This window comes from Manis pentadactyla, chromosome 3, assembly GCF_030020395.1.
Source record: "Manis pentadactyla isolate mManPen7 chromosome 3, mManPen7.hap1, whole genome shotgun sequence".
Taxonomy (NCBI): domain Eukaryota; kingdom Metazoa; phylum Chordata; class Mammalia; order Pholidota; family Manidae; genus Manis; species Manis pentadactyla.
The window spans coordinates 45,204,679-45,230,369 of NC_080021.1; the positions used below are offsets into that span (position 1 = coordinate 45,204,679).

Below are 25,691 nucleotides of genomic sequence, written 5' to 3' on the forward strand. Positions count from 1 at the left end.
AAGGGTGACACTGCTCCTCCCTGCCCTCTGGTGGCTCAAGCAACGCCTGCAGCCAAAGCACAGCTAGAACAGGGCTCTGTCCTGGGGCGCGGACTTGATGGGATGGCACAGCAGGCAGACCCCATCTGGGTGGTGGTGAGTGGCAGTGCTGTGGCAGAATCCTGGCAGTGTCCTGGCACCTTTACCTCACAGCAACCTCTCATCAATTCTGTGAGCTACACATACCCATCCAATAAATTTATTTTCTCCTTAAGTAAACAAAGTCAGTTCCTGTTGTTTATAAACAAGAACCTAAACTAGAACACTTATAAAACTAGGATAAGTAAATATCAGTGCCATGAAATTATTTTAATATCTTTTTCTCCATGACTGAATATACAAAAATAATGGAAGTAATGTATTCTTCCGCTGTAAAGATGGGTGGAATATGTCAAAATCCACTTGCTGAATTTTCTTTAAATAGTCTTCTAGGGCAACCTGCAAAAGAGAACAATTGTCACTAGAGCATAGAACGATTAAGCCTTTAAACGGAACTAAAGAAAACTTGTAAGTATTAAGGCTATTTTAGTTTCCCTGAGATGGTCTTCTACATACTAAGAATTTAAATGAGAATCTTAAAAGGGAGAGAGAAAATAAAGACATCTTTTAAGAAGTTTCTATTAGGTCAGTAAAACAGGATCATAGAGCTAGGACTAGAAATATCAAGCCAATTCTGATCACAATTTACAGTGTGCTGGTCAAAATTAAAAGTGTGCTAGTAAAAGATTAGAGAAATTACTGTTTGCCAGCTCTTATTACTAGATTCTGTAGAATACAAAGGGGCGTTTCAATCAAGGAAAATGATTCCTACCACAGTCACCCCCTGCCTAAGCAAATGCACTGTGCCAATGGGGAGCTCAAGTTGTTTAAAAAAATTATTTTGTGAAAAAGTTTAATGGGTCTCCATGTTCTTGCTAGGAAATGATTTGTAACCAGGAAGAACAATCCCTAAAAATGTCACCCATGCTTATCCCATCACACAAAACTTGACAAAGCTTTCAGTGGAATGGGGGGCAGGATGGAAAACACTGACAGTAGGCAGTGCTCTTTATTTTATGGTTTTCAGTTATTTTTGTTAATTTGTAATTTTTCTATTTCAGAAACTTACTATACTACTTAGTTTTGCCCTGCACAATTCTGAGGCACCATTCCCTTCTCAGCCCATGTACAGAGCGCCCCCTAGAGTTCTGCAGTTCAGTCTGTGTGATCCAACAGAGATCACGCTGTGGAATCTCTGTAATATACATGCAGATGAGCAAAAAGAAAATAAAAGGGATTGTATTTTCTCCCAGACTTTTTTTCTATACATTTATGAAGAGATGAGTGTACGTGCAACAAATTCAGTAGCTACATTTTAATATACCTAAACTTATATGTATGTACGTCAGGAGGTAAGTGCGCTGAATGTGTGCTCACCTGCCTTCTGTTTTATTAGCAAAAACCTGGAAACAACCCAGAAGTTCTTGGACCAAAAAAAACCACAAAACATAAACTGTTTAAATACTGAAATATAATGCTGTAGTAAATGAACGTACTATAGCTAGATGCAATAACTATGGATAAATCTTATAAACATGGAGTGTGTAAAACTTAGACATAAACAAAAAATGACCTATTTTTATAAAGCTCAAAATCAAAACTAAGCAACATATTGTTTAGGAATTCATAAAATGTGGGAAAGACTTTTTGGAATAAAAGCAAGATAATAAGTACAAAATTCAGATGGCTACTTAGGGGAGGAAGGCAGGGTAGAGGAACGAGAGGGGGAAAACTCACGAGTACAATTTAATGGTGACATTCTAGTTCCTGGATTGAGTGGTGAGTTCACGGCTGTTCATTATGGTATGCTTTATAATACATGCATACATATATAGATATAGATATATCATGTTTATTTGTAGATATAAAACATTAAACATTTTAAAAGAGAATTTTAAAAGTTTTAAGATGTTTTATATATTTTCACATGTTCTCTCTTTAATTAGGAAAAAGTTCATGTTATTCATAAGGTTCAATTAACTGCTTTTTTAATCACTTAATATATCATGATCAACTTTCCATCTCTGAAAATTCTATTATGTTCATTTTAATAGTTTTATAATATCCAATGATAAGGAACAGTTAATGCCTGGATCCAACCTCATACTATTGTGATTTAATTGCTTTGGGGGGGGGGAGGTCCAACACTGTTTTGGTTTTCTTTCTTTTTAAAGCTCCTGAAGTGATTCTAATGGGCAACCCGAGTTGAGAACAACCTTTTTCACAGAAGTGAACAAAACAAAGCCCTTAGCCTTCATAGAGCTTAACTTGTTCAGTTAAACAGGTGGTGGCATATCACCAAATAACTAAGACCAAATAAATAAATAACCATTAAAAATGGTGATAAAGAACAATATTTGTTGACATAGAGATGACTGACACCCCATTTAAACAAAAATTACATATGTGATTATATGAACATAAAAAGTCCAGAAGGATGAACAAACATTATCTCAGGAAAGGATGGAATCGTGAGAGGCTTCTCATTTCCTTTGCCTCCTCCTATGTTATGTGAACATCTAAGATATTAATATATTACTTTAATAATAATAAGTAATTTTTATATATAAGTATATGTATATGTATATTATGTGTATATATATATATACATACATATATATATATGTATATATATATAAAATAAGTATACCCAGTAAAGAAACAAAATAATTTCAAATCCTTAGATCTGAGACCTAGGATAGAAGATGTGAAGGGATAAATGAATCTTTAAATAAATTTTAGGGAAAAAGACAAAAGAAATGTTTTGTACTCTAGGAAATACAGGAGTTTTCAATTTTCCAAGACCACAAATCTTTAAACCTTGGTTTCTATCTATATAATTAAACAAACCGTATCTCAAGGTGATTAGGAATAAGGTAGGAAATGACAGCTCAGAGCCTGTCCCCATAATAGGTGCTAAATAATTGGAAGCTACTGGCTGAACCTGAACCTGGCTACTTATCAGAGTCACATGGAGAACTTTAAAAAAAAATCACAGATTTTCCTAGCAATGTACCCCTCCCCAGTCCCAAGAGTCTTATTTACTAAAAAGACCCCAGGAATCTTTTTTTTTTTTTTTTTAAAAAGCTTTCCAGGTCATTCCAATGCACTGGTTTGTGAACCAGCTCAGCACTGGTCTGTGAACCACTGTTTGGTAACCAGTGCTACCATATGGTCACTGTGGAGAAAAAAATTAATGGACTAATAGGTAATACTTAGATAGCTGTAAGTGGCCTAACAATCCTGAGGTTGTTCTCCTGATTCACATTTTACCTGTGAGTAAACTGAGGAACACAGTGGGAAACAGTCACCACCATCACCAGGAGCAGTATGTAACAAACAAAACCTACCATAAGGGATAGAAACAAAAACAAAGACTCCAAACTGAAGAACTGCCCTTGGAATGTAATAAAACAGAAAAAGAGATCATATACATCTGCTTCACTAATTAAACAGCGTTCTCTGTTAATCTACTTACTGTCTGAAGAAAAGCAGGAAATGCTTTCACAGGAACACTTTTGTGGAAGGACCTAGCCTGAAAAGGAAGACAAAAGGAAGCTGGTTTGAAATATAAATATTTCTGGAAATAAACACTCTCCCTCTGAAAATGAACACAAAGCAATGCCAGCAGTTTAATAACACGGCTAGGGCTCCCTCAACAGCAAGAAAATAGATCTCATCTGCTGATTAAGATTAATTTCCTCAGCCTAAAGGACTCAGGAAAAAGTACAATATGAAGAATTCCATCCTGTCTTAGCTTTGGCATTTTCCAGCTGCCTTATGACACCTTACAACTTGGGCCTCTAGCTCTGTGGTAAGAGGTAAAGGAAGAAATCCTTGTGTTAGCAAGTCCCAGCACCTCCCTAGCTTAGACGATCATTATCTACTGGTTAGAGGAATATAAGGCCCTCCTAACTGATCTGTTTTTCCCCACCTTAAATTCAGTTCACCCAACCAGCCAAATTAATGTCCTCAAGTCATCGTTTTATTTTTGCTTTCTTTAACTTAACTCCCTGATACTTCAAGTCTCAGCTATTCCCCTTGAAATTCAAAGAACTCCAAATTTAACTCAAACCTGAGATGGATGACCTAACTCCTCTGGTGTATGAAGCCCTGATCCACTCATCATCCTGTATTTGCCAAGTCCACTCTTGTCTACAGGTCTTGGTTTATATTGCCAGATAATACCTCTACTTCTGACTCACTTAGCCCACTACACTCTGGTATTACCCTCAACCATCTAGTAAAATTACTCTCTTCAAGATCAACTGAGATTGCGAACCACCATCCCCATCTTTTCTCTCCAATCTCTCTGCAGCTCACAAAACTTTAATATTCCCCTTTCTTAGAATGTTCTCCTCCCTTGGTTTCCAAGACAATGACTTTCAGTTCTCCCCCTCCATTGATCATTCTTTCCTTCTCCTCCTCCATAATAAATGGCCCTGCCTCTTCTATTTGAGAAATGGAGGTGGACCTCAAGAGTTCTGACCTCCTTTCAAAGTCACAATCCTCCATTCTTCAATAGCCCATCTTGCTAAATATCCTCTAAGTCATTTGCCTTTAATGATGTCCAACAGCTAGTCCAAAGTCTACTGACCAACACCTAGCATACTATTGCCTTTTTACTGTAGTCTCTGAATGGCCCCATCACCATCTACACTTGAACTCTGTGCAGCACTCAACTTTTCTTTTCCTGATCTTACACAGTCCAATTAGTTATCAAATCCAGTTGATACATATATAAACTTACACATACATACATGTATATAAGCATCTGCCCTCCCCACAATCAGACACTGTCTTCCAATCCCAAATTCTCTCATCCCAAACACTGCTGGCAGAGTTTTCTAGGGTGCAACACTAATGTCACTACTTTACTTGATGACAATGATGATGGGAGCGAACTTATATTTACTTCCTATATGCCAAGCACTGTTATAAATCCTTTATATAAAGTCAACTCATATGTTCAAATCACAACACTTTGAGTTAGGTACTAAAATGATCCTTTCTTACAGATGAGGAAACTAAGGCACAGAGAGGTTAAGATCACATGATTAGTAAACAGCAAAGCTAGGATTTAAAGTCAGGCTTCTGGTTCCAGAGTTTGAACTCTCATCTACCATCTTCTACTACATCTCAAAAGCCACCAAAACTCTGTAATTTTTCTTCAGTCATCTCTTCCAAACCCATTTTCCAGGACCTTATTTCACATAATCTAAAAAGCAAACTTTTTTAAACTTGGCTATTAAAAATCATTTGGATATTTTAATTGCTGGCCCTACCCCAGGTTTACTGTATTGGTCTCCATGGGGCGCAGTCTGAGAATTTGTATTTCTTAAGTGCCTTAAATGTCTATCAGCTGGGACTATTCAGGTTCTAACAAAGGTCCAGGGGTTTCCTCCTTCTACAATTCTGTAGTGTTCTCAGATCTTACCTAAAACTCTGCTACTTTTAAGTAATTTTTCCTGTAAAGTTCTATGTAGTTCTGTGCTAGATTCCTCAGGAAATAAAAGATGATTAACACAGAGTTTTACTCTCAAAAAGCTTACAATCTCATTACTTATTTAGTATTTCACAAATATTTACTGGGTGCCTATAATAGGCACTTTAGATGCTGAAGAATACAGCATAGAAACCAAACAAAGTCACTTATATTCTTTGGGGCAGCATTAAACAAAAAAACTTGTAACATGTCAGGTAGTGAAAAGTACGGAGTCAGGTAAAGGGACTGGGGGTGATGGAAAGGGAGGATGTTATTTCAGAGATGGTGGCTAGGAAAGATCTTTTTGCTTTCTTTAACTTAACTCAGGGGCCGTGTTAGTGAGTTATGATCCTTTCAACAGATGAGGAAACTGAGGCACAGAGAGGTTAAGATCAGTTAACCTCTGGTTAAGGGGCCAGTTAGTGAGTTAGTTAACTCACTAACTGTGGGGCCATGAAGGGGGGAAGGGGAGGGAAAAAGCCTTCTGATCAGAAAAACAGCAAATACAAAGGCCCTGAGGTATGCAAGTAAATGACATGTCTTTCAGATCCACTGAAGCTTAAAAAAAAATGGTTCATAAAAATAACCAGGAAGAAAATAGCATCACAGGAATTAAGGAAATAGAAAGTTTCCACCAAATCTTCAGGAGCCACTGAAATGAAGGCATGATTCAAAGAGAATCAGGAAGGAGCAGCAACACTGAGAGGAAAGACAAAGCTTCAACAGGAGGTATGTAACAGAAGACAAGCCACAGTTTGAGAAGAGATGAAAAACTCACTCTTAAGAAACACCTAAATGATTGGCAGGAAAATCCAGAACCAGTTCAGAAGCCAAGTCAGAGCACCAAAGGAAGAAAATGTTAGAAAGTTTCAAGGAGAAAAACAATCAATGGTATCAAGAAGCAAAAAGAATTAACACAAATAGGAGTTATAAATGCCCCTAATGTGGCAATAATATTATTATTTACTAGTGATGACTATTAGAGCAGGCAGGATGGAAGCCAAATTATAGCAAGATGAACCATGCAGGGTGGTGAGGGCCTGAGGTGACAATGAATGCAGAACACATACTCAAGAAGTTTAACTGGGAAGGAAAAATAAGCCACAGAAGGGCCCACCAGTCGCCTGTAACTTCAGAAGACAGTAGCAACAGACAGGAAATAAAAGGGGCAAGTTTTCAGAGAGGCTGACTGAAAACACCAGCTTTGGACTACTGAGGATGCACAGTTCTGGGAAAGCTGGGCAGGCAGCCCTGGCAGGACAGGACAGCCTGTCCCCTGAGACTTAGGGACACAGTGAGGAAGCGGGGGCTTGATTTGCTCAGTGAAGGGTGTATTCATCTGCTAAGAGGGAGAAAGGAATTTTTTTTAAGTTTACAATTATCCCTGAGAAAATTTACCAGCATTTCAATGCAGATGGAATAAAGATTGCCAAGGAAGGATTGCCATAACCATGCTCTAGGAATAGCCACTTCGAGAAATAATCGTTTCCTAAATGATTTTGCAAAAAGAGTTTACTTACATGGTTTAGGTGCACATGTGCCTGGCTGGCAATATCATAGATCACATCTCTCACATTTTTATCTTGGTTCTTCCGTAGAAAATCCTCTTGTGAAACACCATGCTGTGTGGGACAATGTACACTTAATTAGGAATCTAAAAGCTCAAAAGAATCTAAAATCTTAAAACTAACTCAGCTCGAGAAAAGCAGGTACGAGAACAACATGTACAGGACAATGCCTGTTTTGTTTTAAAAAATGTATGTATACTTACAAATGTGCGTATGTGTACACACACACACACACACACACACACACACACACACACGCACGCACACACTCCTGAAAAAAATATGCAACAAGATGTAGGTAGAACAAAAATATATAAGCAAAAAATAAACATATAAGAAATTTAAAAGAATAGACAATAATGAATTTCAGCATACAAACAACCAGAAAACAGAAATTCTCATATACAATATTGTTTTTTAATGGGTTAGTTCCTCCTTTAAAATAAGAACAGGTGAAGGTGAACTCTAGGAATAATTATGGTAACTGCTTGGAAGGGAGCAAGGCATCAACATGAAGCTACACCAAGGGAGCTTCTCTGGACCTTCTGAATCCAAGCTTCACTACAGACCTAAAGTGCCTGACTGATAAAATTCTGACTTGATAACTCGAGCAAAAAGCAATAAGAATTCATTTCAAAACAAGTTACTTAAATAGACTAAGCAAAGAATCAAGAGATAACATTCCTCCCCAGATTCCTGAATAAATTATTACAGGGAACAAATAACAGCCTTACCAGCACACAAACATCCATGGGAAGGAGCACCCTCCTTCTGCTACCATGATAGGGCGTTGCTCTCAAGCAAGTGACAATGCCTTGTGCTTTTCCAACATGACTTGCAACATGATCTGCATGAAGGTCCTTTACACCTACAATTTTAGAAATTAAACAGGTCTGCTCTTTTCTCTTTAAATGCATAACAAATTAATAGAAGTACTTTGGAGAAAACACCTTAACATGTAAAAGTAGGTGTCTACCCTGTGTTTAATATCTGAAAAACAGGATTTATGTGAGCAAAACTGGGTATAAACACACAGATTGTTCACCTCAGGTTTCTGAACCTCCATTTTCAAATAAAAGAGTTTTCCTCAGACTATAACACACCAAGAACACATTTGGAATTTTAATCAGTTATCCTGAAAACACATCACAAGTCTTCCATTTCTTCTTCTCAATGCAATGTCCATATGACCTCATTTTAAGTATATGGTTAACAAACATTCTGCTCTTTACTCCCTCCTTCCACTGTGTTGACAAACATGTCCCCGAGTATTCAGGCAGAAAAGGCCTAGGAAATTCAAAAGGGACTTGTGTTATTTCTTAGGGTGACAAGAAGATATATTACATTCTTCAAGAGATGGAACTATCCTTGGCCCAATTAATTTCCCCATTATAATAAGATCTTAACAACTCAGAATAAAGTCAGATAAGGAACAGAATCATCTAAGTTAGTTTAGTTTACAAAAAAAAAGGAAAGAAAATTTAAAATCTCATAAAAACTTTTAAAAACACAGTTTTATTATTTTTCTTTTTCTTTTTTTATATGGGGAAGTATTATTGACAAGGAAGGAAAAGTCAGGCCATAGGCCTTCCAAATTGTAGGAGTTGCTTAAAAAGGTAAAACCATCTGCCAATTACCAGATTATTATTAACAGCATTCCCATGAGGTAGTTCAAGTACTTTTATGGGAGCCTGAGTATTCTGATTGGTCTGCATGCCAAAGAAAGATATATATCCCCTTCCTGCTAAAACAGAAAAGCTGTTCCTTTATAGATGATTCAAGAAAAAGCTTCAGTGTTAAAATGTCAAATTATGACAGAATGAAGTTTGAAAGTTGTTTTCCTTGAAAAAGATTAGTATAAAATAGAAAAAAAAAACTTACCCAGTACTTCCAGTGTTAAATAAAGAAGAGAACTCTGCGTGTTTTCAGCATAATTTTCTAGTTCCTGGATATTACAATATGCTCTGTCATCCAAATTTTTTTCCTATAGTCAAACAAAATGCAAATGAAGTTCGATGAATTGTCAATATTTTATTAAGGCAATATTTTTTGCCCTAAAGACACAATTTTAGTAAACAATAAAGATTAAAATTAAATTATTAAAGACCTATACATTCAATATTTATAAATCACCCCTCAATAAAATACCTCAATAACAATCTCAATGCACAAAGCACCATGGACATGGGGTCAGCTTAATTTTTAACTCCTTCAAAAGCCAAGGTATCACGAGAAACTGACTTAACTGAGCTCTAACTGAAGCTCTTCAGACATTTTCTTAATTCTAACAACCCCCCTCAAAGGATAAGGAATTAGTACTTTTTCATTTTTGCAGATGAAGAAACTGAGTAATGGACACATTAAGTAATATGCCCCAGGTCTCATAGCTAATAAATAGTGGGGATAAGACTCAAACGCACATATTTTGACTGTTAAGCCCATGCTCTTAAATAAAGAAAAAGTGCCTAGAATAAGAAAGATCATAACCAGGCACCCTCTCCCCTCTAAGAATGTAACAGGATTGATTATGTCAACACTATATTCTAACAAAAATCTGTACATCTTAGTGTAAGAACATCTAGCCACTTTTATAATACATTTTAAAAGACTTTACTGCTAAGGTAATACATCTCTTCCTCCTTTTTTTTTTAATAAGGAGAAAATGGCTCCAGCAGTGATCCTAGGAAAAATATGTCCAGATCTTGAAATTTTTTTAATTGAGGCATAATTCATAAAATCTACCCTTTTTAAATGTACAATTCAGTGGTTTTTACTATATTCACAAGTTGTGCAACTATCACCACTAATTCCAGAATGTTTCATCACCTCTAAAAAAAACCCCATGTCCATTAAGCAGTCACTTTCCATTTTCTCCATCCCCTTAATTCCCTGGAAAACCACTAATCTATTTCTGGTCTCCATGGATTTATCTGTTCTGGACAAAGATAATACAGGATATGGCTTTCTGTGTCTGGTTCCTTCCAATTAGCATGTTTTCAAGGTTCATCCATGTTGGAATACCTCATTCTTCTTAAAGGAAGAAATGATTAATACTATTCCATTGTATGGATATATCACATTATGTTTATTCATTCACTGGTTGACTGAGTCATTCCCACTTTTAGACATCATGTATAATGCTGCTATGAACATTTGTGTAGAAGTTTCATGTGGACATATGCTTTTACTTCTCTTGAGTATAAATACAGGAGTGAAATTTCTGGATCTACGGTAACTCTATGTGTAACTTTCTAATGAACTGCCAAACTGTTTTTCCAAAGTGACTGCACCATGTTACATTCCTGTCAGCATTGTATAAAGGTTTATAATTTCTACACAACCTCTTCAACACTTGTTATTATTTGTCTGTTTTATTGTAACTGTCCTAATGGGTGTGAAGTGGTAGTTCACTGTGATTTTGATTTGCATTTCCTTAATGAAAAGATGTTGATCATGTTTTTAGGTGCTTATTAGTCATTTGCGTATCTTCCTTGGAGAAATATTTACTTAAATTATTTGCCCATTTTTAAATTGGGTTGCCTTTTAATTGTTGAGCTGAATGAATTCTTTATATAGTCTAGATACTAGTTCCTTTATCAAATATGTTGTTGCAGATATTTTCCTCCATTCCATGAACTGATTTTTCACTTTCTTGAAGTTTGTAATTTTGATGAAATCCAATTACCTATTTTTTCTTTTACTGCTTATGCTTTTGGTGTTGTACCTAAGGAATCACTGCCTCACCTAAAGTCACAAAGATTTACACTTATGTTTTCTCTCAAGAGAGTTTTATAGTTTTAACTCTTACATTTAAGTCTTTAATCCATTTTTAATTAGTTTTTGTATTGTGATGTGAGATAGGAGTCCAAAATCATTCTTTTGCATGTGGATATCCAGTTGTCCCAGCATCATTTGTTGAAAAAGCTATTCTTTCCCCAGGGAATTATCTTCATACCTTGTTAAACATCAACTGCCTATAAATATGTGGGTGTATTTCTGCACTCTCAATTCTATTCCATTGATCTATATGTGTATGCCCTGCCAATTACTGTAATTTTGTAGCTAAGTTTCAAAATCAGGAAATGTAAGTCCTCCAACTTTGTTCTTTTTCAAGATTATGTTGGCAATTCTGGGTTCCTTGTAATTCCATATTAATTTAGGGTCAGCTTATCCATTTCTGCAAAAAAAGGTAGCTGGAATTTTTATAGGGATTGCATTTAATCTATAGATTAATGCATGGAGATTGGTCCCAGTCCTTTACTTTTAAATATCCCTCCCTACACTTGCTACCACCTTCTTCTTATTCAGATAATTCATTGTTTCTTTGACAGTCTAGTTTTATTAATCTGGTACTTACAGTCTAGTTCTATTAATCTGGTAACAACATACTTTAAAAATTTGTGCTGAAGGTGATCAGACATTTGAAATCCTCATTTAAGTGATGTCTTAATGTTAAAATAAAAATCAACTTTCCAGAATAAAAATAAACAAATAAATAAATATCCCTCCCTATAAATGTGAAATGTAATTTTCCATTAAACAAAAAAGTTATCTCTGTCCTGAGTTCTCTACTTGTCTTTGCCCAACAGTCACCTGAAAAATAGATTTTCTTAGTGGTAATTAACTCAATAGGTCAACTGAGCAATTTTTTAAAACGTTGAGGTCATTATCTCTCATTTTGGCTTATATTATTACTACTATAGTCTATAGTTATTAATAGACTATACCCAAACAAATTAAATAAACTTACATTTTCATGACAACACTATGTGACAAGTATCAGATCGGTGAGGACACTGAACAAACAATGCGTCACAAAGATTACACAAGTGGGTCCAGGCCACAGAGCAATTTATACACTTGGTTGGAACTGGAACTTGGTTCTAAGAACTTGGTAGATGATTTCATTCACTGGAATAAAACTGTCAGACTTTCTTTATTCCCCCTACTATTTGGACAGAGGTGACAGAGATGCAAGCACTGGGTGTACATACAAGTACGTGTACGACTACTCAAGTTTTGATATAAAGGGATTATCTGTAATTAAAGGTGTGATAATCATATTGTGGTTATTTTTTTAAGTTTTTATCTTTTCAAGATATATATATATTTGCAGATCAATTGACATGATGTGTAGAGTTTACTTTAAAACAATCCAATGGGATTTAGTGAAGGGAGTTGGCAGAATACAGATGAAACAAGATTGGACATGTGTGAATAACTATTAAAGCTGGTGACAGATACATGAAAGTATACTACACTTTACAGAATACATATTATATTCTCTACTTTTGTATAAATCTGAAAATTTCCACATGAAAAAAAAAACAAAAGAGAGAGTGTGGGTATGCACATGCATTCCAGGCAGTGATAGAGAATGGATAAAATGGCATAGTTCTCTAAAAGTTTCCTTCCTCCAAAATACACACATATTAAAACATTTCTTCCCTGAAGAATTAGCTTTAAGGATTAAAAAGAAAGAAAAAGCATAAGACTTGAACATTTCAACTTACTCTTTCATCAATGATTTTCATAAGCCATCTTTTAGTCAGATTATGTCTTTTAACAGCCTAAAAAAGTAAGTGTTGCAAGTTTTTAAAAAGTACTAGAAATGACTTCTACAGATCTGAATAAAATAAACAAACTAAATACAAAACTCAGTAATGGAATATTAGTAATAAATCATCATCAGATAAACAGCTGTGTTAAAGAAATACCAGGAAAAAATATGTCCCTAGAAAATATTTTAAAACATTTCCAATTAAAGATAATATATCCAAAACATTTCCACTACCCTCTCTTTTTTTCTTATACTATTAGCAACTTAACAATTTCATTTTCAAAACAAAAACAAGACTTAAATAGCAAGCTTCTCTGTTATATGATACATCCTGACCTCTATGCTTACTACACTCAAACTTTTTTCCAAAAGCTAAAGGTTCTGTTTATTGAAAACAAGCACTTCTCTATAAATGAAAAGAATAGTTAAAAGTAGAAAGAAAATAATCTTCAGAGTACAGTGTTATCTTGGCAAGTAAAGACACTCTAGTAAGAAAGAGCATACCCAGTGACCAGATTTTGATCTCTAATACCATTCCCTCCAAAGGAAACAGGACTCTAGAGAATGAGTGATTCCGGAGCTGGAGATTCAAAATGATCCTGGAATATTTACTATGCCAGACACTAGAAACTGCTCACAAAATAATGGGGGTACGTGTCACAGGATACAGGAGCCAGTCTGAAGGGGGGCTCCAACTGTCCAAATCTGGGATAATTTGAACATCAAAATAAGTATAGGAATGAATTGTTAACTACTAGATAAAAACAAGAATTCATGAGGAATTATTTACTACTGAAAAAAAACAGAATTCAGGAAGTATGGACCAATAATTAGTAAACAAATAAATATAGGAGTTTCTTGCTTATATAGCAGACTATCAAGGCCAATTGGTAATGTGGACAGAGTACTAGAATTGGGAATTATCATTTTGCAATCATAATGGTAAAGACTGAAGCAGACAAGAATCATCAGTGAATGCTAAGTTTAGCAGAAATTGATAAGGAACAGGATATTCGTGTAGTCTTAAAGTTAACTAACTGCAAGGGAAATTGTAATTAGACAGTGGAAAAAGTGGGCAACATGTTGACTAGGTGATGAAAATTAACAATACCAATGAAGGACAAATGGACAAAGTGTACCTCCAGATGTGATACACTGAGAATGTAACACCCATGCAGTATTCTGGCCAAGAATGCATAAACCACATCTACTCATGATGTCTGAAAACATCAGACAAATCCAAAACGAGGAATTTGTTTTTAAAAAAAGAAAAAAAGTTGGGGGGCTAACACTTCAAAATTTTCATGTCATAGAAGACAAAGAGAAGCTACAGAAATGTTCCAGATTAAAGTAGGCTAAGGAGACATGACCACTAAATACCTGACCCTAGGCTGGATCCTACACTGGAGGGAAAAATACTATAGTGGACGTTACTAGGTCAAGTGACAAAATTGGAATATAAATGGAAAATCAGATGAAGGTGTTTTATCAAGCTAAATTTACAAAAGCCAGTGACTGTTCCGGTTATATAAAAGAATACCCCTATTCTTAGGAAATATTAAAGTATTTAGGGATAAAGTACCGTGTTGTATGTAACCTACCCTCAAATGATTCAGAAAATTATGAGTATGACAATACATGCACACACAGAGTGCATGCACAGATGACTAACAAATGGGATAAATGGTTAACAACAGGTGAATCTGGACAAAGGGTATTCTTTGTACTTTTTGTGTTCTTTGTACTATTTTAAATTATGTGACCTTTCTCAAAGTTTGAAATTATTTCCAAGTAAGTTTTTTAAACATTTTCTTGCCAAGTCAGTACTACATATATTTTCACAATTAATAAATATGGTAGTAAAACATAAAGTCTTAGGAATATTCTTTACTTCAACTAAGACTCTGAGATGTCACTGATACTAAAATGTAAAGGCTAGCATGCTCATCAGTACACACTGAGGTGACAAAGGGTGGAAGTGCGGAGAGCAGGTAGAGCCCACTTTGCCAGGCAGGAACCTAACAGAAGCTAAAAGGGCTGCACCTTGGTTCCTGAGTAGTGCCCTCAGCACTACTTCGGTTGTGCAGCAGGACTCCCTACAGGCCTCTTTCCAGTCTCAGGAGGCAGCTTGGGATCCCTCACTCATTCAAGAGTACTGATTTTGTTTTACTTTTGTTTGCATTCGAGTGGTTGGGCATGTTTGTAACCACACCATCAAGACCAATCCTGGCTCAATAAATAATTAAGCATTAAAAAATCAGACTCCTATTTACTCAAGGCTGAAACTATACAGCTGCAGTTCCTTGACCACAAAACATAGTTCTTCTGCTTGACTGAAGGAAATCAGAGATTACGGCAAAAAGTATTTATAAGAAACTGAAAATCCGCTGAATAAAATATCATCAACCGTGGAAATAGAAGCCAAACAATAAAAACACTGGCTACAAACATAAATTCAACCTGCAACTAATATTAATATACAGAGAAATAGAGAGGTCCATATAAATGTATAAGAAATTTTAGATATGCAACTATTTTATACCCTAAAGACAGCAATGAAATAGTGTGACAGAAAAGTGCTCTCTGGACAACACTGTCACTCAGTGTTTCCCTATTTAATCTTCTGCACAACCTGACATTCTTTAAAGAACCAACGGAGAGTATTACTGGGCTGTGGTACAAATAAGTGCATGCCCTAGCCAAATGCTGAGAGACAGGGAACATGCAATGAGGACAACTGCTCTGAACACTACCTGCTTCTTTCAAATGTTCATATTAACCTTCTGGTCATATCAGAAAACTGGCCAACATTAATCATCAGAATATAAGCAGCTATTAAAATTAAACAAACTGGCAAACACATAAACATTCTGTAATTCAGATATGGCTTTTGGGTCTTTTTAAGAGAAGACACTATTAATTTGTGTTAAAGAATCTCTGATCTTCCATGACATTTCCTGACAAAGGCTGGAATCTTCGAAGTAAGTCTTAGCTTAAACTTCTGCTACAGTAAGGTTTCTGTGTAAAATAATAAACAGAAAGAGTTTCTGGATTTTACACAAACTTTTCTCTCAACTGAAGTCACATAGGTTTGAGGTTCCTACAGTGAGAAGAACAGAGGTAACAACTAACCTAATACTCACAGCTTCCCATCCACTTTTTCTTCTCAGTCCCCGTGGAGGGGCCTGGTTTTCCATCCTTACTGGGGCTCTGTGAAGTCAGTCAGGGGCCTGCCTCTGCTGGTGTGCAGACCTGAGAAGAGGTCAGGTCTGTCAGTGGCTCCTGTCACAGAAACTGTCTTCCGGCACTCATACCACAGTGGAGAGACAGAGCAGTGACGAAAGGCACCTTACTGACTTTCTCCAGTCATAGTTTAGTGTATTTCTAAACTCTGCGTGGCTCTTTATGAATGAGGGCTCCACAACCCTGCCTTAATGTGAAACTCCTTACTACATACATCTAGCTAGACAAATAATACTGTAGCCCATAAGTTTCCAGCCTCTAAAACCTAAAACTCACCAACAAATAGGCAATTCTATCAAATTAGACAAGGTAATTTAGTGTGGATGTTGTGTCTGGACAATCGTGGGAGCAAGTCTCCCATCACAAAAGATCAGCACCTGTTTTCTCCAGCCTGGCGTATGACCAGAGCACTGGAATAAGAAGCTGCTGGGCAGATAGCAGAGAAATTAACCTGCCATTGCTTCAAAATATGTAAGGCTTAAATTCCGCATCCAAATATGTGGAAAATAAATAATTTATAACATAAAGAGACTAGATTCCTCTTCTTTCCTTTAACAAGGAAATACACGAAAGGTCTGTGCAAATTATTAGCAGATAATTTTAAATTCCTCTGTCAAAACTAATATAAATCTGAACATTACACAAACCTATGAATATTTTCAGGACAGAGTCTTCATCATCACTACCCAAATTGTGTATATCAAAGGTATGCTCAAATAACATTCTTGCAAATTAAAAGCACTTTTTTTTACCTTCCACAGTTCAATGGCCACAGGCTGAGGCGGTGGACTGTCACAGTATATATCATCCACAGTTTTTTTCCAAAACTGCATTCGCATCAGTCCAATTGTTTTCTCAGAGACCGAGTCCTTAACCTGTAAACAAGGCTTAAAAACTTTATTAACTGCACTGTTGACAGTTTCAAGACCAATTATTGGTGACTGCATAATCATATAATTCAAACTAATTTAATTCAATAGATTTTTAAAAATTTTTCCTTGAAGTTATATATCAGTTAAATTGTTGTAATTACAAGTTTCCTGAGTAAAAGTTGCAAATTATTTGGTGCTTATTCAAACATTTTTACAAAGTCTGCAATCAAGTCTGGAAAAATAGGAAATATTCTTCTAGAAATAAACTGCAAGAATAAAACAAAGAGTCAGGGGGGAACATTTAGATAAAGAGAAATTTAAGAGATCAACCAGTTGCAACATGTGGACCTTATTTGAATCCTAATTTGAACAGAGACAATTGGGAAAATGTGAACACTGGATATTTCATGATATTATAAAACCACTGTTAAATTTTTAATATATAACTGTATGTGGTTATTTTTTTAAGTGAGTTGTCTTTTCATGTTATGTACTGAAATATTTACAGATAGAAAAATTTATCTGAGACTTACTTCAAAATAACCTGGAGGTGGGGATGGGATGGGTGGGGATAGAGATGAAAAACGAAGATTGGCTTTTTGAGTTAGTAACAGTTGGAGCTGGTTAACGGGCTTATGGAGGTTCATTATTCTACTCTCCCTAATTCTGTGTATGTTTGAAATTTCCTGTAATAAAAATAAATGGAAGAGAAGGAAAACAATTGCCACTAGATTAGTGATGGAAAAAATACTTTTATGTCTGAAGATAAACCTAGGAAATAGAACCAGGGGCTTTTTAGAGAAAACAGGGAAGGAATTTACATTTATCAAACATCTACAAGTGCCAGGCCCTGTCCTAGGTACTGCCCCAGAGATTATCTCATTACAATCCTCACAACAAGTAACATGTAATAAATATAGAAATTATGGTTCCAAAAAGCAGTAGTTTATCCCATGCTCCGTATATTCACAGCTCTGATAAGGGAACCAGGAGGATAAACAAAAGACTGTGGGTGAGGGGAAGGGCTGACTGCAAAGGGGCACATGAGGGAATTTTGGGGGTAGATGGGATTGTTCTATGTTACAACTAAAATGGTGAATACATGATTCTATGCCTGTTTCAAAACCTATAGAACTGTAAACTAGAAAAAGGAATTTCACTGTATGTACATTTAAATAAGCTCACTCATTCATGAGTTTTAGGAGAAGACTATTTTCAAAAGATTATTAAACTATCTCCCTCACTCACAGCTGATTAAGAATGGTCTTGCTAGATTCAGGCAAGAATCACCAATGTACACTTGAATCTAGGAGGTAAGTTTTTTTTAATTGAGATATAACTAACATAGAACATTATATTGGTTTCTATTGTACAACATAATGGTTTGATCTATGTATATACAACAAAATGATCACAATAAGTCTAGATAACATCCATCACCACAGTCACAAATCTTTTTTCTTATTATAAGAAACTTCAAGATATACTCTCTTAGCAACTTCCAAATAAACAATGCAGTATTATTACCTACTGTCACCATGCTATACATTTACATCCCCATGACCTACTTATTTTATAACTGAAAGTTTGTACTTTGCAACCACTTTCACCCATTTCCCTACCCCTTCCTCCCACCTTTGGCCATCACCAATCTGTTCTCTACATCTATGAGTTTAGGGGATTTGTTTTTTAGTTTCCACAAAGAAATGAGATCATACAATATTTGTCTCTCTCTGACTTATTTCACTTAGCCATAATGCCTTGTGGTCCATCCATGTTGTCACAAATGGCAAGAGTTCCTCCTTTTTTATGGCCGAGTAATATTCCATTGTATATGAGTATGTCTGTTTCTATATTTATTTATAAATATGTATAAAACAAAGTATGTATGTTATATTCATAAATATATATGTATATATTTCTCTATCCATTCATCCATCTGTGGGCACTAGGCTGTCTCCCTATCTTGGCTATTATAAACAATGCTGCAATGGACAAAGGATGCAGATGTCCTTCAAGTTAGCGTTTTCATTTCCTTCAGATAAATACCTGGAAGTAGAATTGCTGGATCATAAGGTAGTTCTACTTTAGCTTTTTAAGGACTCTCCATACTATTTTCGGTAGTGACTGCACCAACTTACATTCCTACCAACAGTGCACAAGGCTTCCCTTTTCCCCACATCCTTGCCAGTACTTTTATTTCTTATCTTTTTGGTAACAGTCATTCTAGCAGGTGTGAAGTGGTAGCTCATTGTGGTGCTGATTTGCATTTCCCTGATGTTAGTGATGTTGAGTACCTTTCCAAGCACCTGTTGGCCATCTAGGAGGTAAATTTTGATGAGGTCTCAAAATGTCTACTCACATTTAGCAAGGAAAAAAATACTAATATCTTCACTGGTGACTAAAATTAGTATCAACAATAAAAGGTAGATGGACATTTCATGTTTCCTTGTGATTCTCTGTAAAGGACACACATCACCTAGGTAATATTAGGGTACAAATGCATATACAGTCATGACAAAAAAATAAAACTCCAAATGAGGATCATTCTATTTTTAAAAAGGAAAAGCGTTGTTTTAAAAATGTGAGTGTTGGGTTTATAAGCAGAATGGATAGAATGCAAGAGGCCATTGATGGAATTGAAATCAGAGAACAGGAACGCATAGAAGCTGACATACAGAGAGACAAAAGGATCTCCAGGAATGAAACAATATTAAGAGAACTGTGTGACCAATCCAAAAGGAACAATATCCATATTATAGGGGTCCGAGAAGAAGAAGAGAGAGGAAAAGAGATGGAAAGTATCTTAGAAGAAATAATTGCTGAAAACTTCGCCAAACTGGGGGAGGAAATAATCGAACAGACCACGGAAATACACAGAACCCCCAACAGAAAGGATCCAAGGACAACACCAAGACACATAATAATTAAAATGGCAAAGATCAAGGACAAGGAAAGAGTGTTAAAGGCAGCTAGAGAGAAAAAGGTCACCTATAAAGGGAAACCCATCAGGCTAACATCAGATTTCTCAACAGAAACCCTACAGGCCAGAAGAGAATGGCATGATATATTTAATACAATGAAACAGAAGGACCTTGAACCAAGGATACTGTATCCAGCATGACTATCATTCAAATATGATGGTGGGATTAAACAATTCCCAGACAAACAAAAGCTGAGGGAATTTGCTTTCCACAAACCACCTCTACAGAACATCTTACAGGGACTGCTCTAGATGGGAGCACTCCTAGAAAGAGCACAGCACAAAACACCCAACATATGAAGAATCGAGGAGGAGGAACAAGAAGGGAGAGAAGAAAAGAATCTCCAGACAGTGTATATAACAGCTCAATAAGCGAGCTAAGTTAGGCAGTAAGATACTAAAGAGGCTAACCTTGAACCTTTGGTAACCACGAATTTAAAGCCTGCAATGGCAATAAGTACATATCTTTCAATAGTCACCCTAAATGTTAATGGGCTGAATGCACCAATCAAAAGACACAGAGTAACAGAATGGATAAAAAAGCAAGACCCCTCTATATGCTGCTTACAAGAAACTCACCTCAAACCCAAAGACATGTACAGACTAAAAGTCAAGGGATGGAAAAACATATTTCAAGCAAACAACAGTGAGAAGAAAGCAGGGGTTGCAGCACTAATACCAGACAAAATAGACTTCAAAACAAGGAAAGTAACAAGAGATAAAGAAGGACACTACATAATGATAAAGGGCTCAGTCCAACAAGAGGATATAACCATTCTAAATATATATGCACCCAACACAGGAGCACCAGCATATGTGAAACAAATACTAACAGAACTAAAGGGGGATATAGACTGCAATGCATTCATTCTAGGAGACTTTAACACACCACTCACCCCAAAGGATAGATCCACTGGGCAGAAAATAAGTAAGGACACGGAAGCACTGAAAAACACAGTAGAGCAGATGGACCTAATAGACATCTATAGAACTCTACATCCAAAAGCAACAGGATATACATTCTTCTCAAGTGCACATGGAACATTCTCCAGAATAGACCACATACTAGGCCACAAAAGGAGCCTCTGTAAATTCCAAAAGATTGAAATCCTACCAACCAACTTTTCAGACCACAAAGGCATAAAACTAGAAATAAACTGTACAAAGAAAGCAAAGAGGCTCACAAACACATGGAGGCTTAACAACACGCTCCTAAATAATCAATGGATCAATGACCAAATCAAAATGGAGATCCAGCAATATATGGAAACAAATGACAACAACAACACTAAGCCCCAACTTCTGTGGGACACAGCAAAAGCAGTCTTAAGAGGAAAGTATATAGCAATCCAAGCATATTTAAAACAGGAAGAGCAATCCCAAATGAATGGTCTAATGTCACAATTATCAAAATTGGAAAAAGAAGAACAGATGAGGCCTAAGGTCAGCAGAAGGAGGGACATAATAAAGATCAGAGAAGAAATAAATAAAATTGAGAAGAATAAAACAATAGCAAAAATCAATGAAACCAAGAGCTGGTTCTTCGAGAAAATAAACAAAATCGATAAGCCTCTAGCCAGACTTATTAAGAAGAAAAGAGAGTCAACACAAATCAACAGTATCAGAAACGAGAAAGGAAAAATCATGACGGACCCCACAGAAATACAAAGAATTATTAGAGAATACGATGAAAACCTATATGCTAACAAGCTGGGAAACCTAGGAGAAATGGACAACTTCCTAGAAAAATACAACCTTCCAAGACTGACCCAGAAAGAAACAGAAAATCTAAACAGACCAATTACCAGCAACGAAATTGAAGCGGTAATCAAAAAACTACCAAAGAACAAAACCCCCGGGTCAGATGGATTTACCTCGGAATTTTATCAGACATACAGGGAAGACATAATACCCATTCTCCTTAAAGTTTTCCAAAAAATAGAGGAGGGGATACTCCCAAACTCATTCTATGACGCTAACATCACCCTAATACCAAAACCAGGAAAAGACCCCACCAAAAAAGAAAACTACAGACCAATATCCCTGATGAATGTAGATGCAAAAATACTCAACAAAATATTAGCAAACCGAATTCAAAAATACATCAAAAGGATCATACACCATGACCAAGTGGGATTCATCCCAGGGATGAAAGGATGGTACAACATTCGAAAGTCCATCAACATCATCCACCACATCAAGTACCTCAACATAATAAAGGCCATCTATGATGAACCCAAAGCCAACATTATATTGAACAGCGAGAAACTGAAAGCATTTCCTCTGAGATCGGGAACTAGACAGGGATGCCCACTCTCTCCACTGTTATTTAACATAGTACTGGAGGTCCTAGCCATGGCAATCAGACAAAACAAAGAAATACAAGGAATCCAGATTGGTAAAGAAGAAGTTAAACTGTCACTATTTGCAGATGACATGATACTGTACATAAAAAACCCTAAAGACTCCACCCCAAAACTACTAGAACTGATATCGGAATATAGCAAAGTTGCAGGATACAAAATCAACACACAGAAATCTGTGGCTTTCCTATACACTAACAATGAACCAACAGAAAGAGAAATCAGGAAAACAACTCCATTCACAATTGCATCAAAAAAAATAAAATACCTAGGAATAAACCTAACCAAAGAAGTGAAAGACTTATACTCTGAAAACTACAAGTCACTCTTAAGAGAAATTAAAGGGGACACTAACAGATGGAAACTCATCCCAGGTTCGTGGCTAGGAAGAATTAATATCGTCAAAATGGCCATCCTGCCCAAAGCAATATACAGATTTGATGCAATCCCTATGAAACTACCAGCAACATTCTTCAATGAACTGGAACAAATAACTCAAAAATTCATATGGAAACACCAAAGACCCCGAATAGCCAAAGCAATCCTGAGAAAGAAGAATAAAGTAGGGGGGATCTCACTCCCCAACTTCAAGCTCTACTATAAAGCCATTGTAATCAAGACAATTTGGTACTGGTACAAGAGCAGAGCCACAGACCAATGGAACAGACTAGAGAATCCAGACATTAACCCAGACATATATGGTCGATTAATATTTGATAAAGGAGCCATGGACATACAATGGCGAAATGACAGTCTCTTCAACAGGTGGTGCTGGCAAAACTGAACAGCTACATGTAGGAGAATGAAACTGGACCATTGTCTAACCCCATATACAAAAGTAAACTCAAAATGGATCAAAGACCTGAATGTAAGTCATGAAACCATTAAACTCTTGGAAGAAAACATAGGCAAAAACCTCTTAGACATAAACATGAGTGACCTCTTCTTGAACATATCTCCCTGGGCAAGGAAAACAACAGCAAAAATGAGTAAGTGGGACTATATTAAGCTGAAAAGCTTCTGTACAGCAAAAGACACCATCAATAGAACAAAAAGGATCCCTACAGTATGGGAGAATATATTTGAAAATGACACATCCGATAAAGGCTTGACGTCCAGAATATATAAAGAGCTCACACGCCTCAACAAACAAAAAACAAATAACCCAATTAAAAAATGGGCAGAGGAACTGAACAGACAGTTCTCCAAAAAAGAAATACAGATGGCCAACAGACACATGAAAAGATGCTCCACATCGCTAATTATCAGAGAAATGCAGTTTAAAACTACAATGAGGTATCACCTCACACCAGTAAGGATGGCTGCCATCCAAAAGACAAACAACAACCAATGTTGGCGAGGCTGTGGAGAAAGGGGAACCCTCCTACACTGCTGGAGGGAATGTAAGTTAGTTCAACCATAGTGGAAAGCAGTATGGAGGTACATCAAAATGCTCAAAACAGACTTACCATTTGACCCAGGAATTGCACTCCTAGGAATTTACCCTAAGAATGCAGCAATCAAGTATGAGAAAGATCAGTGCACCCCTATGTTTATCGCAGCACTATTTACAATAGCCAAGAATTGGAAGCAACCTAAATGTCCATCGATAGATGAATGGATAAAGAAGATGTGGTACATATACACAATGGACTACTACTCAGCCATAAGAAAAGGGCAAATCCAGTCATTTGCAGCAACATGGATGGAGCTGGAGGGTATTATGCTCAGTGAAAGAAGCCAAGCAGAGAAAGAGAAATACCAAACGATTTCACTTATCTGTGGAATATAAGAACAAAGGAAAAACTGAAGGAATAAAACAGCAGCAGAATCACAGAACTCAAGAATGGACTAACAGGTACCAAAGGGAAAGGGACTGGGGAGGATGGGTGGGTAGGGAGGGATAAGGGGGGGGAGGAGTAGGGGGGTATTAAGATTAACATGCATGGGGGTGTAGGAGAAAAGGGAGGGCTGTACAACACAGAGAAGGCAAGTAGTGATTCTACAACATTTTGCTATGCTGATGGACAGTGACTGTAAAGGCGTTTATAGGGGGGACCTGGTATAGGGGAGAGCCTAGTAAACATAATATTCATCATGTAAGTGTAGATTAGTGATACCAAAAACAAAACAAAACAAAACAAAACAAAACAAAAAAAAGGGCAGTTCCCGTGTGGTAACCTCCAATGAGTTCTACACAAGGGTATAAAGGGCATATGAAAGTGTAGGCAAAGGGTCTGTTTGCGTTTATACAGAAGATCAAAGCCTAATTGGGCTACCCCGAAAATGAACTAAGATACAATATGAAAGAGAACTTCCAACATCAGCACTCTCTGGAAGACTCATGCCAGAAGATGATCATCAAAAAACCCCAACAAAGATCCACGCACTGCTACAGCTGTAGATGCACTCATCCCACCAGTTTCTGGACTTGCCATGGGAATGAAGAAGGAGATATCTAAGCTGGCCTGTGCATACAGTAAAACAACAAATTTGACTGGATCTATACTGTTGGAACTCAATCAAGAATTAGGAGAAGTGCAAATTGTAGCGCTCCAAAATCTTACAACTACAGACTATTTACTGTTAAAAGAACATAAGGGATGTGAACATTCCCCAGGAATGGGTTGTTTTAATTTGTCTGATTTCTCTCAGACTGTTCAAGTTCAGTTGGACAATATCCACCATATCATAGATAAGTTTTCACAAATGCCTAAGGTGCCTAACTGGTTTTCTTGGTTTCACTGGAGATGGCTGGTAATTACAGGTATGCTTTGGTTATGTAACTATACTCCTATTATGTTAATGTGTGTGCGCAATTTAGGTAGTAGCTTAAAACCTATACATGCTGAAGTTACTCTACAAGAAGATATGTCAAAGAAATAATCAATCTTCCCATGTTTTCTTCTGCCTGCTACTTGTATAGCTTTTCTTCTTCCTTCCTAATTACAACCCTTAAATAGAATTTGTGCCTCATAACAAATTTACCGAGTATCATAATTCCTCCAAGTGCTAAAGATACCTCAAGACAAATGCTGGGCATAGAAGCTACAGGGCATAAATATGCAAAGAAATAAAAAGCTAACCATTTCAAACAATAAGGCTTCTCTCTCACTTACCAACTTTACATTTCCCTGTATGGCCCCGGAAGATGACTGGTTAGCCAGAGATGGGTAAGATTCCTCAAGGGAGGAACAACCTAAGACAGGCACAGTCGCAGGGGGGTCATCAGGTGAGAAATTGGGGATCAACAGAGGTGAGGCTTAGAACCTCACCCCCCCGTTCTGAGAGAAATCTTCTGCATACGTGGATGTTTTATTGCCCTGGTCTAGCTTGGATTAACACATAGTCTACAGGCACACACCTGATCATCTACATGTGCTCTCTTACAACACTAAACTATGTTTTCTACCTTTATCTTGTATCTACCTACCACTTCAGCATTTTATTAAAAATAATAATAATAAAGAGAGAAATGTGGTATCCACATATAAATCAAGTATAAAAACCAAATGAGTATTCATATTTGAACTGACTGT

The 25,691-nt window shown here is 36.6% G+C and overlaps 1 protein-coding gene across 5 annotated transcripts in view; it reads right to left on the reverse strand.

Annotated features, from left to right (window-relative positions):
- Positions 1–323: 323 nt before the first annotated feature.
- The window catches only part of NDUFAF6 (NADH:ubiquinone oxidoreductase complex assembly factor 6), a 31,059-nt gene continuing 5,691 nt past the window's right edge, over positions 324–25,691 (reverse strand). For 3 of the 5 annotated variants that reach the window (XM_036875405.2, XM_036875433.2, XM_057497882.1), the window contains 8 exons: positions 16,687–16,809; positions 12,645–12,701; positions 9,013–9,115; positions 7,866–7,999; positions 7,084–7,185; positions 3,557–3,613; positions 3,352–3,414; positions 324–477 (listed from right to left, as the gene is read on the reverse strand). In XM_036875405.2, coding sequence (XP_036731300.2) covers positions 349–477; positions 3,352–3,414; positions 3,557–3,613; positions 7,084–7,185; positions 7,866–7,999; positions 9,013–9,115; positions 12,645–12,701; positions 16,687–16,809 — 768 coding nt within the window. In that variant the 3' untranslated portion in view covers positions 324–348. The remainder of the gene's footprint in view (positions 478–3,351; positions 3,415–3,556; positions 3,614–7,083; positions 7,186–7,865; positions 8,000–9,012; positions 9,116–12,644; positions 12,702–16,686; positions 16,810–25,691) is intronic. The other 2 variants (XM_036875416.2, XM_036875425.2) reach the window with 2 other exon arrangements.